This window comes from Pelophylax lessonae, assembly GCF_965119305.1.
Source record: "Pelophylax lessonae genome assembly, chromosome: 1".
NCBI lineage: Eukaryota > Metazoa > Chordata > Amphibia > Anura > Ranidae > Pelophylax > Pelophylax lessonae.
In genome coordinates this window covers 397,157,636-397,175,615 of record NC_138768.1, presented here as the reverse complement: position 1 = coordinate 397,175,615, position 17,980 = coordinate 397,157,636, and the positions used below count along the sequence as shown (strand labels likewise).

General features: G+C 41.5%; 1 protein-coding gene across 2 annotated transcripts in view; it reads right to left on the bottom strand.

Annotated features, from left to right (window-relative positions):
- Positions 1-2,107: 2,107 nt before the first annotated feature.
- The window catches only part of LINGO2 (leucine rich repeat and Ig domain containing 2), a 386,108-nt gene continuing 370,235 nt past the window's right edge, over positions 2,108-17,980 (bottom strand). For both annotated transcript variants that reach the window (XM_082242490.1, XM_082242489.1), the window contains exon 2: positions 2,108-5,941. In XM_082242490.1, the coding sequence (XP_082098616.1) occupies positions 4,078-5,916 (1,839 nt within the window). In that variant the 5' untranslated portion in view covers positions 5,917-5,941 and the 3' untranslated portion in view covers positions 2,108-4,077. The remainder of the gene's footprint in view (positions 5,942-17,980) is intronic.

The following is a 17,980-nucleotide window of genomic DNA, read 5'->3' as shown; positions in this document are numbered from 1 at the left end:
CAGGCAGTGGTCCCACCCTAAGGTAGGCCTATGGGTAATCTATTATCCTCTCGTGTGTGGGCCGTCCTGGAAGGTGAGAGGAGAAAACCTACCGTTAACCGGTAACGGTGTTTCTACGAGCCTTCCAGGACGGCCGGCCTACTTCCCGCCCTGTTAAAAGGGTGTGGTAAGAATGTATAACAGGTGGTAAGTACCTATAGAATTATAAGAACACTTCCCTTGGAATTTGGTTGTGGTGTGGAAGATACTGTTTTACAACTGAGGGGCAAAGGGAAGGGTGGGGCCTTTTAACAAATTGTAAGTGATTGTGTTTCCAGTAGGGAGGAGCCTATCATCTCTCATCTGTGGGCCGTCCTGGAAGGCTCGAAGAAACACCGTTACCGGTTAACTAACAGTAGGTTTTTTTTGTGCCTGGGCTTCAGCTTTAATGCCCCTTTCACACTTGTGCGACTTGTCATGCAATTTGGGACTGCAAAATCGCATGACAAGTCGTTCTCCATGATTTCCAATGAGCCCCATTTATATCTGTGCAACTTGAAGTCGCACCCGACTTCAAGGTAGTCCCTGCACTACTTTTGGCATAATTTTGATGCGTTTTGAGTAAAAGACATTATAAGCCCATTCAAACTCGCATCAAAATCGCGGCAAAAAGTCACATCAAAATCGCGCGACTTTGAAGTCACACAAGTGTGAAAGGGGCCTTAAGTGGAACTAACCTCATTATATGCTTTACAGCCAAGGAGGCGACTATCTGAGCCTCTGAGTGCCCAAGGAGTGTGTCTGGGCACACCCTAATCCTGGGGTTGGCAGCCTGTCAATTGCGATCTACTCGTCGATCGCGGGCAGGTAACAGGTAAACCACAATCCTTCCTTGTTGACCCCAGAACCTGGACAGGAGAGGTGGCTGGGGTGGAATTAATCTCTATTTTCCTCCTGCAGCAGCTTAAAGTAGGCTTCTCCTCCTCTCCCTCTCGCTGACATTCCACTGCCACAGGAGGAAAATACAGTGGATCGGTACCAATATATGCCACCTCTCCTGTCCTTGTTCTTCTTTCTACTGCCCAGGTCACCCTGCGTGCTCCCTTGCTTCCCCCATTGTTTCAGTATGGAGGGCAGGGAATAGGCCGATAAATATGCCACACACACATAAGTTGAAGCGTTGAGGTGCATACACTAATGCAATAGGCTGTGCACAAGTATGATCATGATGAAGCACATGTGATCAGGTATGACACCAGCCATTTGATGTACAAAGAGCAAATGACTCCTGTGCTTGAGGGGTGGCCTTGCGGCTGGTATCCTGAAAATGCGATTCAGGTCAAATTGTAGTAAATTCAGGCTGTGCTGCCACTCTCAACGGGTCGTGGTAACCCAAAGCAGATACTGGAAAAGAAAAATGGACAGAGGGTGCACCAGCCTAGCGCATTATCTTTAAAACAATTTATTGTAATAGATATGTATACACATTATACTCACAAAACTATTATGAAACACGGGCAATAAGCAATGAGGGACCACCAGGGGTCTCCACTGGGCATCCTCAGCTGCCGTAGGCTGTGGAAGGATGTAGACCTCCAAAAAAATTCTTACGCGTTTCGGGGTGTTCCCCCTTCATCAGAGCTAGTTGGGGGAATGAGTGGTGGGGTCCCTCATTGCTTATTGCCCGTGTTTCATAATCGTTTTGTGAGTATAATGTGTATAGATGTCCATTACAATAAATTGTTTTAAAGATAATGCGCTAGGCTGGTGCGCCCTCTGTCCATTTCTCTTTACCAGCCATTTGATGGTTTGATTGAGAACAAAAGCAAATGTGATCGCTAGCATTCCCGATATGCTGGGACTAACTTTTTTTTTTGAGAACATTAAATCGCTGAGTTTAGTTCCATTTTGAGCTAAAAAATGATCATGATTTCTCATGGTTCAATTCTCTGAAAAAACAAATATTTTGGACATTTTAGAGGATTCAGTGTTTTAGCAGAAAAGTAGTAACTATTGCTCTTTACATTTTATTTTCTTTTAACGCAGCTAGAATAAAAAGAAAAGGTTAAACAGTTTAATTACAATAGGACTTGATGTTTTCAGCAAAAATTCAAACACAAGAAACACATTAGAGAATTATTCAATTTTATTATGCTTTTTGGCTGTTTGAACATGATTGCCGCTGTTTACTGCTAGTTGTGTGTCAGTTAATAACTAGAAAAAATAAAATAAAATAAAAAGAAGCATTTAAATCAAAGGTTTTGCACAACTTTACATGTATTTTCACTGACTGGAACATTAATAAACAGATACTCTTTCTAACTGGACCAAGGTGATTTATCATTACAGCACTGGGACATAATGAAGCGGAATTGATATGGGTCAGTAATTATGTTTCTTTGTTTTCTGAGCCCTTTGGTCGTTATATTCATGAAGCGGAACAAAAAATTTCCTGTTTTAACAAACACACAGGCAAACAGATGTATTTTTATCAGTTCTACTAGATGAAATTGGATATGAATGCTTCTTGGGGGAAATCCCTTGGGTTCCTATATCATTCTTTGGACCATTATTACAGGGGAAAAAAAACAAAAAACTTCAGTGCATAATGGCTCATAGATTAACATAGGAACTCAATGCTGTAACTTTTAATCCCCTATGCGCTTCTGCTGAATTGCACTTACTTTATGCTACGAGATACCTGTGACATCAGAAATTATAACATATAGAATTTTTTTTGTTTCTTTAAGTCACATATATATGGTAACAATATTTTCATAATAAATGGCTACTATATTTGTATAGAAAATAATTTCTGTTTTAACAAAACACTGATGCTCATAATGGCTTTATGCATATATTGTATTTTTGATGTTAATTTCCAAAGGACGATCTGTTACTAGATTTATCTTGCTAGGAATGTTTTTTTCTTTTTCTCATAAAGATTCATAGCTGTAATTGTCACTATAATAAACCCCTGTCATTTACTGCAAGTCATAAGACAAAAATGGGTCATTCTGATCTGCGCTATTGACTTCCACTAAACAAAATATGTCAACAGTTGGCTACATTTTGTCAACCTGGATGACGATACTTTACTTATTTTTCGGTTACAGTAAACTGGTCCATTGTTATACTAGGTATAAAAAATAACTCAGCTCTGTATCAAATCATGTATATGTCTTTATAAACATTGTCACACAATAAATATAACCAAGCATCGATTCAGCTTTAAAATTTCCAGCTGGTTATAAATTAAAGTAAATAAAATTTGAGTTTGGGAATCCAATGAACAGTTTTTTAATGCCATGGTTACCATGTTAAACATCACTGAGCCAAAAATGGTATGTCTATAACAATTCATTTCTACAATGGGGAACCAACATTCAAATTTTGTTGTTTTTCAATATATTCTGAATTGTAATCCAATAGAAACATTTACATTTTTGCATGTTTTAAAAAAATAAAAAGTATAACAAGCCATTTTGTATCATGGACCAATGCTCGATTGGCTGCAGGTGATATTTTTAATATGAGAGTCATGGCTGGACTTTCTGAAGTCATCATTATTAGTGGAGACAAAGTAACAATCTCTCCTTTTGTATTGCTTCAGGTTGGGAATGTTTATAAAATAAGCCATACCAATTCATTTGTAATGTGAAACCAACAAGAAAGAATGATGCTCAGCGTAAACAAATGATATCTATAGATACAAATTACACTCTAGAATATGTTTTTTGGACAGGTGTCATTTTTGTATGCAAATCCTACACTGTAGGTTTTGTTTTCAGTGGTAGAAAATGTTGAGCAGTTGTCCATGAGAATGAGTCATAAGTTTGTTACTGAGATCCCCAGAATGCCAATATTTGCAATGCAAAGAATTAGTGAAACCACTCCATGAAATGCCATCAGGTTCTTGCCCACAGGTCACTGGGCTCTTTTAAGCAGCTCTAGACTGTCTTTCCAATATCACAAAACCAGTTTGACACATTGGCAGCCTCATGTAGCTGCCTACACCCAGCAATCCAAATTGCCAGGCTATTTTAGTGAACAGAAAAAAATGCCAGAAGATAACCAATCTCTGCTTGTAGCAATCGGCTAGATCATTTTCATGTTAAATCTCCTGGGTACAGTGCCTGTGACATCTGCTTCCACTACAGCACCATTGTTTTTACGAGGAACATATTCCAGATCAATGCTAGTTTTGTGCTTCCCTTTCCCTCTGCTCCAAACAAAAAGCAACAAAAAGCAAAATAAAACCACACCCAGGAATGTAAAGCAACCCATAGCTGTGGACACAAGTATTGTCTTTAGATCCAAGGAAAATGTCATGTTAGAATTGGTGCCATTAGTGTTGGTTTCATTTAATTCCGTAATAAACATGGGAGTCATATTGGTGTAGGAACGGTCGGGAACAAATCCTTTCACAGTAAGGGAAGCCGAGAAGGTATCATTTCCAGCAGCATTACTAGCAACACAAACATAGGTTCCGGTGTCTTGAATCTGGGCATACCTTATTTCCAAAGTGCCATTGACCAGAACGGTGGCTCTTCCATGGGATTTTGCTGAAACCATCCTTCTTCGGGGGGTAACCCAGGAAATCATTGGCTGAGGATCTCCATCAGCATTGCAATTCATCTGCACCCTCTGCCCTTCATCTACATGCAACTGTTGAATTTCTCTTTCCTTGATTTTAGGTTTTTTACATATAAAGTATAGAGATAATACAGTGCTGTGGAATTCCTTAAATGATTTCTCTTTAATATTGTCTGGGCTTGCACATGTTGGCTGTTGACCTCCAAAGTTCAACATGGGATGCCTCTGCAGCATCCAACTGAGGCGACAGTCACATATTAGTGGGTTATCATCAATACAAAGTATTTCCAGAGCCTTTGGAGAGTGGAAAACATTCTCTTCTAATGTTTCCAGCTGGTTCTGAGACACATTGAGTAAGCGCAGGAACCTGAGTCCTTGAAAGGCATGGGGTTCAATAATGCGTATCTGAGCTCCAACCAAGTGTAGTTCCTGAAGGCGAACCAAGTCTCCCAGTGCTCCTGCTTCAATACTGCTAATGGGGTTAAAGGAAAGATTTAGGTGAGTTAAGTATACCAAGTGTTTTAAAGCGTGATAAGGAATTATTGAGATATTGGTGTAGGTAATTGAGAGATATGTCAGGTTCAGACCATAAAAACAGTTTGCAGGTATGATATCCAGAAGAGGCCAATAACTGATATCCAGAATTTTCAGCCGGAACAATCTCTTGAAGGCAATTTCAGGCAACGCGTTAATGTTGAGATATTTTAAATGGAGACTATAGAGGTTGTGTAGATGTGAGAGGGCATCAGTAGGTACAGCTGTTAAGTTGCATTTCTCCAAGGTGAGCTGCTCCAGACTAAGCAGTCCACTAAAAGCTCTATGTGATATAAAAAGTAGCTGATTATCTCCTACGTCAAGGGACTTTAAATTATGAAGACCCTGAAACATATAGTCTAATAAGATAACTATTTTGTTTTCACTTATATCGAGCTTAGTCAAGTTTGACAAACCTGTAAAGACACCCAGGTCCACCAGTTTTAAACGATTCCCTTTTAGGCTCAAAGAGCGTAAATTAAAAAGATTATTAAAACTTCCAGGCTCCACATTTGTGATTATATTGTCACTAAGGTCTATCTCCTCCAGCAAAGGATAACTCAAAAAATCCACCGGGACCACACTTTTTAGTTTGTTCTTACTTAAATCCAAAATCTTAGTCTCTATTGGGATGCCCTCTGGTATAGATGTGAATCGTCTCCGATAACAGCTGACAGACTTGTTTTGCGCTGAGCATTCACAGCGGGCTGGACAGCCTAGAGTGGTCCCAACATAGACCAAAACCATGGTCACACACAGGATTAAATGCCAGCAAGATGTAGCCGTGTGAAGCATGACTCCTCCCATGAAGTATAACTCTCTGGTCACGGACCTGAAACAAGAAAAAGATAAAGATGTAAAAACAGCATGTATACAGTATACTATAACATGAAATCACATTAGAACGTTTTTCTTCATACATGTCAGTTCAACAGTCTGTAGAAATATGTGGAAAGTTTCATATTTGGTTTGACTTTTATATGATTTCGAGCAGCAAAAGCCTGACTCATTTTTCAAGCTTCGCCTATGCTTGATGAGTAACAATGATGAAATCATAAAAGTGCTACTCCTACTATGAAGCAAATTGTCACCCTCCTTTTTATTAATGCCAAGTACATATAATAGATAGAGATAAACAGACTGGATATACAGCATTCAAGAAGTATTAATAAAGATTAGGCTAACAGTTAATCAAATCATAATATGCTGTGAAAAGCACTTTAATCATTTAGGAATATGTAAGCTTGTAACTATTTTATTGTTTTTAGTTTGGATACTAAGCATGATTGCAAGTAATTAAGTCAGCTCTCTTAGAAAACTTTCCACGACATAATATGACATTGTTCATGTTATAATGTTGTAAACTACAAGAAGAGACTATGATTGAAGCCAATAATGACAGTCTGTTCCTGTTCACTAATTATTTTGCACATTAGGTAAATTGGAATAATATATCACATTTCAAGCTTAGAATTCAATTAGAGGTACTGTCATCTTTACTGAAAAATCATTCTTTGTTGCAACTGATACAAAGATGGCCTTCAGAAGAAAAAAGTGTGAAGAAAATAGTAGGCCATGTGGTGTTAATCAATTCAGCCAAGTAGAATTTCAGGGAAGACTTACAGTAATCACTGTTTTCTGTTGGCTCTATGTATCTTACAACGGCAGTAATCAGGCATTCCACCTACATGTTCACAATGAATGACAGATATGGTGCTGTTTTTAAATATTACTCAAATGTAACATTCTTAAAGCTTACAAAGAATTTTCCACTAATAGCACACATATTATACCTCATGCTAACGCACATATTGAGTGAGACACAAATACCAAGTATAAAGCGCAGCATCTGCTATAGTTATCTCTTTATAGTATTACCCTAAAGTTATTTGCTATTGACCCACAAAAGCATTACTTTTTGGCCTACTGTTCAGTTAACCTGATACCACTTCTTATTTCAATTCTCTTTTTAGAACGCCAAGATCACGCAAGCATAATTTACCAAAAATTAGGTACGATGTCAGCTCTATATCATATTTATGTTTTATGAATGCCTGCAATGATGAATTAAATTAATATTTTAGTACATTGTGATTAAAGGCACCTATTTTTTACAAAGTGCAATGCATTCAAAAACATGAAAACAGGCTACAGGAAGATATTAATGTCCTGTCCTGCCTTCCAAAACGTGAAAAGGCTGTGACTGTGCAACGTTTCATGCAATAGCCTAGGGTAGAATGATTGGAGAGGCATGTAAATGAATTAAAAAAAAAACAAAAAAAAACGGACTAATAAAACTATAGTGGGTATGAATTGGAAGTTGTTACTTAGACTAAACCTTTGCTGAAATGTTAAAGAGTTTTTTTGCCCTCTGTCACTATTGGGGGTATTTAAACACATATCCGGTTGCAAGTATCAAGAACTGGGGCAGAAAGTGAAGGGAAATTTTCTTCCACAATGGCTCTAACTGCAGAAATAAATTCAACTGAGGCCCTAATTCTTCTTTGCTCTGCTACATTGCTACAAAATAGGCAGTAAGTGGAAATCTTTCCAACCTTGGAGCTGGAGAGAGTCCAGAGAAGGGCAACTAAATTAATTAGGGGATTGGAGGACCTTAATTATGAAGAGCGTCTGCAATCGCTTGATTTATTCTCCCTGGAGAAGAGACGCCTGAGGGGGGACATGATAGCAATTTTTAAATATCTCAATGGGGATCTCAGCTTAGAAAAAAAGCTGTTCAGTCGAAGGGATTGCATGAGGACTCGAGGGCATACAATGCGATTAGAGGAGAAGCGTTTTAACCTCAGGCAACGTGGGGGGTTCTTTACTGTTAGGGCTACAAGATTGTGGAATTCTCTACCACAAGAGGTGGTTTTTGTGGGTAGTATGGTGGCTTTCAAAAGACTCTTAGACGTACATCTCAAGGATCAGAACGTTCAGGGGTATGTGAGATGATTACAGCCACACACACCTACACAGGTTGAACTGGATGTACTATTGTCGTTATTCAACCTCACCTACTATGTAACTATGTAACTATGTAACCTGGGCACAATAATAAAGATCTGATAGAGGTTCTAACGCTTTCACACTCTGTAAAAAAACCTTAAACTTTGGATTTAATTTGCTAATGTTAGCATACCAAATGCAATGTGTAACATGAATGAATCCTTTTGATGCAAAGTTTCTAATGCCTCAGCTAGTGAATACATTGTATGATTATTTTAGCTGCACAAAGAAGTGTAAGTCTCTTCTATAGAGACTTTTACTTTAAAGAGTCAGTCCACTCAAAAGATATTTATTTTTATAAGCGATGCCTAGTGGGCTGAGTATGATTTGAACGTATGTTTTGGATACTCCAACAGTGACATCTTCATGTGAAAACTTAGGGGGTTGGGGTTTTTCAGTCCTCCTTTATAAGTACTAGAACCTTCTGTTCCAGACTCCATAAAAATAAAATTGCGAATACAATTGGCAAAGTGGTAATCACTCCCACATATGCAGACACATGAACTTGAATGTAGAAAATCCCATAAGTAGAGTTCCTGAGAGATATTAAAATGTACAAATGATTTCCAAAATCTAACTGAGATATTAGTTCTGTGTAGACTGAACTTTTAATGCTTGCGTTATATCAAAATAAAATTGTATACAGGGTAGTATAGTTAACTGTTAGGTAGTACATAATAATGGAAAAAGAAGGGTTACCAGCATTTGTGTCTCTGTTTTCTGTAATTAGCCCAAATAAACTTGTAGCTCGGTGCCTTGCCAGCTGTGAAATCCATCACTCCCCCTGGCTCCCACCCTGCCCCCAGCACTGCAAGTGGTGACAGACCTGGAGGAAGAGTGCCAGTTTTGTGTGGGCTCAATCCCCCATTGCTGGGCTATGTGTGCAGGAGTTTCCTCTCACCATAAGCTTCTCTGTTGTGCAGCCATAGAGCAGCTCTGTGTGTGGTCCCCTGCTCACTCTTCCTCCTGTCAAGCAGCAGAGGGACCAATTGGGAGGACTAGAGGAGGATCATGGGATATGTCCCGGGATCCGGCCGATCACCCAACGTGCCCTGCAGGCAACCCCACCCCACCAGGGCCACAGATCTTCCAAAAAACACTGCAATCATGTCCAGAAAATACACATAGCACATCCACCCACCACATTGCACAATGTCACAAAGGTTCCCACACACATCCCCACCAGCCCAATATACAACGAAAAGGAACATTATATGTAAATGAACACTATATACAAATTAATATTGGCCTATTAATCTCATTAATAAAGTATCTACTACACGAGGAGAGATTAGCAGATTTACCTTTAAGGGATACAGCTTACTTAACCTGTTACTAATATATGGTTTATTTTCAGGTTTTTGCCACTCATCCTGAACAATTTCCTTAATAAATTTCTTCAATAAAATGAAAATAGATTAGTTCTCTTTTGAGATTAGGAAAGTATTTTTTTAACTTTTGAGGAGTTTCACCCATTTCTTCCCACCGATCGCTACCTTTGGGAAAGGTGCTATTAGGGAAAAATCAAAAGCCTGTAAAATGTCCTCATCGGAGGAGCTCCCTGAATCCTTTTTGGCCAGTTGACTTTGACTGGAGGATGTCTGACTGAAAAGCAGAGACCTCCTGAATTGATTCTGTTACAGATTCCTTTATTAAAGCTGTTACCCCTCTCTCACATCTGCCTCCTCCTCCTCTCTCTCTCTCATGGCTTTGCAAAGCAGGACTGGCATGCAAGCTTTTCAGGCAAGGCTTTATGATCCAGCATCTATCATGGTTGGGTGTCTGCAGGGTCTTGGAGAGGAAGAATGGTGGTGACAGAAAAACCTGAATACGGGGTATAAATGTGCTGTGATGAGGGTGTGGAGTCACTCAGTTTGGAACATCTGCAAGGAGTAGATCAGTGGTCCTCAACCCTGGCCTACAGGGCCCACTAACAGGCCAAATTTTAGGTATTACCTTGGGGATATGCAGACTAGAGTACTGCAATCACTGAGCAGCAAATTATATTACCTGGGATGTATTTCAGTTATCTTGCAAATCTGGCCTGTTAGTGGGCCCACTGGAGTAGATGATTCCCAACACTGTTATTGTAGTGCTGTCAAAATATGACCTCATTTAGACCATAGGTTTTTGGCTTAGTCTTCACTATTTTAAACCCTTACCTTTTGCAGGCAACTAGTGAAATGACTGGGCAGCATTTTTCCATTCTGAAAAGAATGGACAGTAAAAGTGGAATAGGCTGTACTAAGACAAAGGACTTACCAAGAAAGTGCCCCCTGATACAATTTAGAAAAAAACTGGACATGCAGGAAAGATCCCACAGATCTGTGTGACAGCATTCAAACTCCATGTTATATGTCGGCCTTTGGTGCTTAATGATGTCATCAAGTTGCACATGCACTGATTGTGTTCACAACACCAGGTGCCATGTTAAGTCAGGGCATCCACATAGGAAATGCCCAGAGACAAAGGAAAGCATCATAACTGGCCATGCATGCACAGCAGACTTCTGGCAATTGGCCTCATCTTGAAACAGGGAAAGACCAGAATGGGGCTCCCTTGATGAGGCTCATTTAGAGGATGCACTGAAGAGAATTCCACCCAGGAGAGAATGAACCTGGCCTTGGTCATAAAATGGTAATTTTTTCCAGTCAGGTCCCAATGGTGAGAACAAAAAAAGAGAATGCTGTGCTAGGCTGTCCACCTTTAAAACGTGTAGATATATAGTCCTATTGGGTTAAGGAGGCAAAGCCACAATCCAGTTTATGTGGCAGTGATGTGCCAGGAAACACCAACATGCATTGTCAATGGTATGTACTCTTTTTCTATACTGTGATGCTAGCTCCAAAATGACAACTGCATTCTAATTGATGACCACAGACTATTTTACACTTTTATTTTTCAACAAACCTGCACATTTTTAGACTAGGAATCCTGCATTGAAAGTCCTTCTCATGACATTGTTCTAAGAATACTATTTGCGTGACTGTCCCTTATCTATTATACAATTCTTAGTGACAGGCCCAGAATGGGCATAATAAAAAAAGGCATAACATTTGGAATTCTGATTTGTATATGTTTTGAGTCTGTGCCTCAGAAATGTTAGCTACAGAATCCTCATGAAAGCAACTAGCAGTTTCAGAAGGATATGTCAGCAATATTCTCTTAGTACCAGCTTAGTGAAGCATAAGGTTTATTAATAAAAAAAACACATAGTGACTTACTCTTAGGTAAGTAAAGGCCGGTTCGGTAGGTAAATGGTATCATCCATCTTTTTGTCCTGGATACCGTTGCAGAAAGGAGGGGTGCAGGGTGCCGGTGGTGCGTGGAGGCTGTTGTCTGGCAGCCTGTCTGATGGTGCTGTGGTGGTGGAGGACTCTCAGTGGGGCTCCACTTCCTACTTCCTGTCAGCCCGACATCACTTCCTGTGAGGTGGAGGGAAAGATGGGCGTTGCTAGCTTTCGGAGCATCCGTGCTCCTTCATTAGGCGGTGGGGGTGGCTTATCAGGGACAGGGAATATATACCCTGTTGATAAGTAGCTCATTAGAGAAAAACCCTGTTTAACCTAATGCAGAGTTTATGTTTGAAGCCACACTAGCACCTCGGCCCGCCCCTTTTGGGACCCACCCTCTCCAGACTTATGCTCTAATGAGCTACTTATCAACAGGGTATATATTCCCTGTCCCTGATAAGCCACCCCCACCGCCTAATGAAGGAGCACGGATGCTCCGAAAGCTAGCAACGCCCATCTTTCCCTCCACCTCACAGGAAGTGATGTCGGGCTGACAGGAAGTAGGAAGTGGAGCCCCATTGAGAGTCCTCCACCACCACAGGACCATCAGACAGGCTGCCAGACAACAGCCTCCATGCACCACCGGCACCCTGCACCCCTCCTTTCTGCAACGGTATCCAGGACAAAAAGATGGATGATCCCATTTACCTACCGAACCGGCCTTTACTTACCTAAGAGTAAGTCACTATGTGTTTTTTTTATTAATAAACCTTATGCTTCACTAAGCTGGCGTTGCTTTCTTTTTGTTTATTCTCCTCAGAGCCTCTCCTTGCTCCAGCTGGCAGCCGCTCTCGTGGGCCCCCTCCCCCCTTCCACCTCATCCTTTTTTTATATTTTTCTACCCATTTTTTACTTTCTATATTTTTACCTCTTTACCTCATGGTATGCCACCCACCATCAGAGAGCGCCATGTAATCATTGACTTTATATTCTCTTAGTACAGCTTTCCTTTATGGATTGATATCCCTAAAGGCTCACTGGACCCTTTTTGACATCAATGTAGTCAGGCCGCATATACACTAATAAGTATGCCTTTTTTATGTTTTATATCTGTAGCACTTTTATGTAAAAAAAATGCCACCATCCACAAAAACGAGGTGGGTAGAGGAATCCACTGGAATACTGCATTCCTATAGCAGACCCACTGTTGTTAGAAAACTTTGATGGGTGACTGCAGCTGCTGATCAAGGAAGTAGCAATCCATCAACAGAAGTGGATCAAACTATCAGATTCTGTCGCATGGGAACTGCCACACATTGACTGAAATTTGTCTGGTGCCTGCTCACTCGGACACATTTCGATCAGTGTATAGCCAACTTTACTCTCCTGTGATCCGTGGGGCATGTCGGCAAGTGGGACGGCTTTCTGTGTGTTAGGCCTCTTTCACACAGGCTTTCTGATCCGGTCCACCAGTCAGTTTTACAGGCGGACCTGATGGGATGCTCCATGCGGCCCTATGGAGCAGCGGGTGTCAGCAGTGATATCTCCACTGACACCTGCTGCTATCCGATCCAATCCTGTCCGTGAAATCCGGATGGATGGAAACCCTATTTTTCATCCGTCTGGAGGATCAGATCGGATCGGATAAGATTGGATGAAAATGGACAGGCGGTCCGTTTTCATCTTATCTCCCATAGAGGAGAGCGGGGTTCTGACAGCTCTGTCTCTGCACACAGAGCGGAGATGGAGCTGTCGTCCGCCTGCTCATCGTGGAGCGGCGGATCAATCCCCGCTGAGCAAAATGGAGTCTGTCGGGCGTGCCGCCCTTTTGAAAGGGGCCTTAGAGAGACGGTCCAATTACCCTGGTGCTGACAGGGCTATCCCCCCTTCAATCCATCGTAAATGCTGCTGCCAGACTCATCCAACTTACCAACTGCTCAGTGCTTGCTACTCTTCTGTCAATCCCTCCACTGGCTTCCGCTCACCCAACAATATTTTTTTCTTTTTTTTTTTTTATCAAAAACGCTTTTGTAGATATGTATAAAGGTAAGGTGTAGGCTCATTACTGTTGACTGCATTACAAGAATACATTAAGAGGGTCCCGTTAGGCTTTGATTGCAGATATTACATGTTCATGGAGCTTTCAAATATGCATAGTAACTAGAGAATAACAACCCTGGAAGCACTAATTCTATGGGGAAAAAAAGATGCCTATAAATGAGCACACTTCACTTCATGTGCATGGCTACTGCGTTGTACTCAACCGCTGTTTGACATGACTGATTTCCACAAAGGATTGTAGAAGATTAATTATATCTGTTTCTGTGGGAGACAACGGAGCAGGGAACAGAACACACCTGGAAGGACTAGATCATCTGGTTAGCTACTTGATACTGCAAATCAAACAGCATTCAGAACAACTTCTATTATCGCTGTCATTTCATATAACCTTCCATCCATCTATAATACAGGTTGCAGCCTGGACTCTTTTTTTATTCACTTACACAAAAATGCACCCCCCCCCCCCCCCAGATCTAATGCCACAGGCAATTTCAACGTCTTCTTTCATTAGTTGTACATTCAAGGCAGGCTGAGTGTGGGGTGACAAATATGAACACTGGAATATGACAGCTATGCAGTAAACCTGTCCTTGGATCTAAAATATACATCAGCCTTGACCCCCCCCCCCACCCCCATTTTCTTTTTCTTTTACATCAGGCAAACAATTGCCACACAGTGTAAACCTGAACAGAGCACCAATGCTGATTTCAAAGAAACAGTTTTGCTCAAAAGCAGCCCAATAAAGGGTATTAAACCCAAAACCAGTCAGATGTGGTGGCTGCACCAGTTTTCTGTTTTCACCTGGCGATCTGACCAGTAACAGACCCCCTGTATTAGTGACACACCACTGCATGAAGGAGCACAAGAGGCACAGCAGACAGCAGCATTGTCCATTTGGGGAGGAAGGTAGTATTAAATGTATTAGCAGATTTTAATACACTAACAAATTGAAGTAAAGCTCCAGCTCAAACTTTATAAGCAGTTATAGCAAACAGTTTGTTTTTTTCTCTTTTTTGAATAAAGGTTTTGCATGAATAAATAAAAGCTGATCATTTTAACCACTTGCCTCCAAAAGATTTACCCTCCACCCCCTTCATGACCAGGCCATTTTTTGCTATACGGAACTGTGTTACTTTAAGGCCCCTTTCACACTAGTGCGACTTGTCCCTCGATTTTGGACCGCAAAATCGCATGACAAGTCGTTTTCCATTATTTTCAATGAGCCCCATTCATATCAGTTCGTTTTGAAGTCGCACCGACTTCAAAGTAGTTCCTGCACTACTTTGCCACGATTTGATTGCGTTTTGAGCCATAGCCATTGCTTTCAAAATCGCGTCAAAATCGCGTCGTAAAATCGCGTCGCCTAAGTGTGAAAGGGGCCTAACTGACAATTGCACAGTTTTGCGACACGGTACCCAAACAAAACTTGTCCCCCCCCCCCCCCCAAAAAATAGCGCTTTCTTTTGGTGGTATTTTATCATCTCTGCTGTTTTTTTTTTGTGCCATAAACAAAAAAAAAAAAAATAAAAAATATTAACATTTTCTACTTTCTGCTATAAAACACATCCAATAAAAAATGAAAAAAAAAATCAAATTTAGGTCAATATGTATTCTAGATATTTTTTGTGGGAAAAAATACCAATATGCGTATATTGATTGGTTTGCACAGAAGTTATAGTGTCTATAAACTATGGTATATATATATTTTTTACTAGTAATGGCAGCGATCAGCCACCTATAGTGGGACTGCGATATTGCGGCTGACAGTCGGGCCACTGACCGACACTTTTGACACTCTTTGGGGACCAGTGACACTAATCCAGTGATCAGTCCTAAAAATATACACTGTCACTGAACTAATGACACTGCATGGAAATGGGGTTAAACAGGGGTGATCAAAGGGTTAACTGTGTGCCTAACCAGTGTTTGTGTACTGTGTGGGAGGTGCTTTTACTAGGGGAAGGCACTGATCCATATTCCTGCTTTGCAGGAACACAGGATCAGTGCCTTCCCCACTGACAGAATGACGATCTGCCTTGTTTACATAGGCAGATCACTGTTCTGGCTCTTTGCATAATGATCGGTGGGTGCCGGGGGACATCGAGTCGGGAGCAGCATGCATGCCCCAGACCCGGAGGTGTAGGTGAAGTGTGACCACCCTGTTGCAGTGTGTGGGTGGTTGTAAAGTGGTTTAATGACCCTTCATCAATGTAAGCTGATACATTCATGTTGAAGAGCTTGTGCTTTTTAAAAACAGACTTGTTGGCTGGATCACCAGATAAAAATAGAAGAAAAAAGAATACAGCCTATCAAATCTAAGAATTAGTAAGATGCAATATAAGGTTTGCTTTTGGATTTAATACCACTCTAAAAATTGTAGCTACTATAGTGCTTGTTAGAAGACAATAGCAGAAATCTATATGACTGCAGTGCATATTATTGTGCCAAGATGATTTAGAGATCTTCATCCAGGATGCTAACAATGCATCAGCATTGGATAGGAAGTCATCACTTTGGCCAGCTTTTTGATAGATGGTAATGTAGAACTCCAGGCAAAGGGGTAAATATACAAATGAAAAATCTATAAGAACTGTTTAACCTATTAAAGGATTTTCACTTCAGTCCATCTGGTTCTGAAAATAATGCAGCTCTGTCATACCATACAGTACTGCCTGGCAGGGGAGGAGACCCAATTTGTCTCTACTGCAGTTTTGTTAAGCTGGCCATAGACTTTTCTTTTTTTCTTACTAAACGAAAAAAACTTAGATGATTCCTCCATCTACACAAACCTATGTGACATTGTATTTCACAGCGGGACCTGCTGCTTTCAGAATACACAGATCAGCAGCTGCTTTTTGACCCATCAAAGTAGTCCAGCATTTCCATTCAGGGCCAGATTAACGTAGGGGCTATTGGAGCTGCAGCTCCAGGCCCCTACCTTTTATATAGGCCCCGGGTTGGCCATATTCACTGTGACCGCTCTTCTGTCACTTGTAAACACAGAAGTCTGGCTTCTATGCTCGCTTCCCCAGGCAGCTCCCTCAGAACCTCCCCACACAGCACGAAGGCCGGACAAGGAGGGACAGTTGCCGATGCATGGATGTGTTTATGGGCTTCAGAGACAGCATCCCATGTAGAATTAGGCATGCATGGCTGCACCCTTCCTCCTCTGGGTGCATGCCAAGGCACGGCCCTTAAGGCCCTTCAAAATCCTCAGCACCAAGCCCATGATGCTCTTAATCCGGCCCTGTTTCCATTCAATTGATCAATTTCTGTCAAGCAGGGACCGATACACAATGATCACATTTTGGATGGTTCCTGCAAAGCTGATCAAATCTTAATCAGTGTATGACCAGCTTAACTCTTGCAATTCTCCTCTCCACCTGTGACCTGTGACTGAACATTGAAAGGTGAAGCAGCAAGCTGATGAGAACATCGCCAGCTTTTTTGTCTCCACTCCTATTATCCTATTCTTGCACTGGTGCACAACTGACAGGCTCCTTTCCCCAGCCTGAGCTCTGGGACAGGGACTTCTATTCAAATGCAAGTATTTACACTGCTTGAAGAAATAAAGCTCAGCTTTAAAAATACAGTACACAAACAACCTGGATAAGTTGACAGTGGCTTACCTCTACATAGGCTACCCCCCTTTAAATCCATCATAAATGCTGCTTCCAGACTCTTCCACCTTACAAACTGTTCTGTGTCTGCTACTCCTCTGTCAATCCCTCCACTGGCTTCCGCTCACCAAACAAATTAAATTCAAAATACTAAAAACATCTTACAAAGCCAGAAAAATGCAATGTCCCAGTGGGGCGGTTACTATGGAAATGGGAAAGTGTCATTGCCACGTCCTAGTTCATATGTAGAGAAGGGATAAATTGGCATGGACTTTACTGGCACATAATATCAAGTTGGCTACTTGATATTATGTGGCAGTAAAGTCCATGCCAATGTATCCCTTCTCTACATCTTACAAAGCCATACACAATTTATCCCCCAGCTACATCACTAGCCTAGTCTCAAAATACCAACCTAATCGTTCTCTTCATTCCTCTCAAGACCTCCTGCTCTCTAGCTCCCTCGTCGCCTCTTTCCATGCTCGCCTCCAGGACTTTTCCAGAGCCTCTCCAATCCTATGGCACTCCTTACCCCAATCTGTCAGATTATCTTCTATTCCTACTAGCTTTTAAACAGTCCCTGAAAACCCTCCTCTTTAGAGAAGCCTATCCCCAGGGCCGGTGTTTCCACTAGGCAAACTAGGCAGCCGCCTAGGACGCATTGCCACCTAGGGGCGCAGCCACGAGTCAGCACTCAATCTCCGTCATAATTGATCCTTGTGAGCTGAGGGGAGGGCGGCAGTGGGGGAGGAAGAAGGGACAGAGGAAGATGCCAGGTGTCTGGGGCAGTGGCAGAACTACCAGGCCCTGGCTTTCCACCATTGTTGGGGGAGCCCCAAGGGGCAGGAAAGGAGCCCACTGCAGTGCTACCTGCAAAATGATCCTCTTCGCCTGGATCTGAGTGGCCTAATCCCTGGGCAGGAAGTGACTCTCTAATCTGAGCTGGTG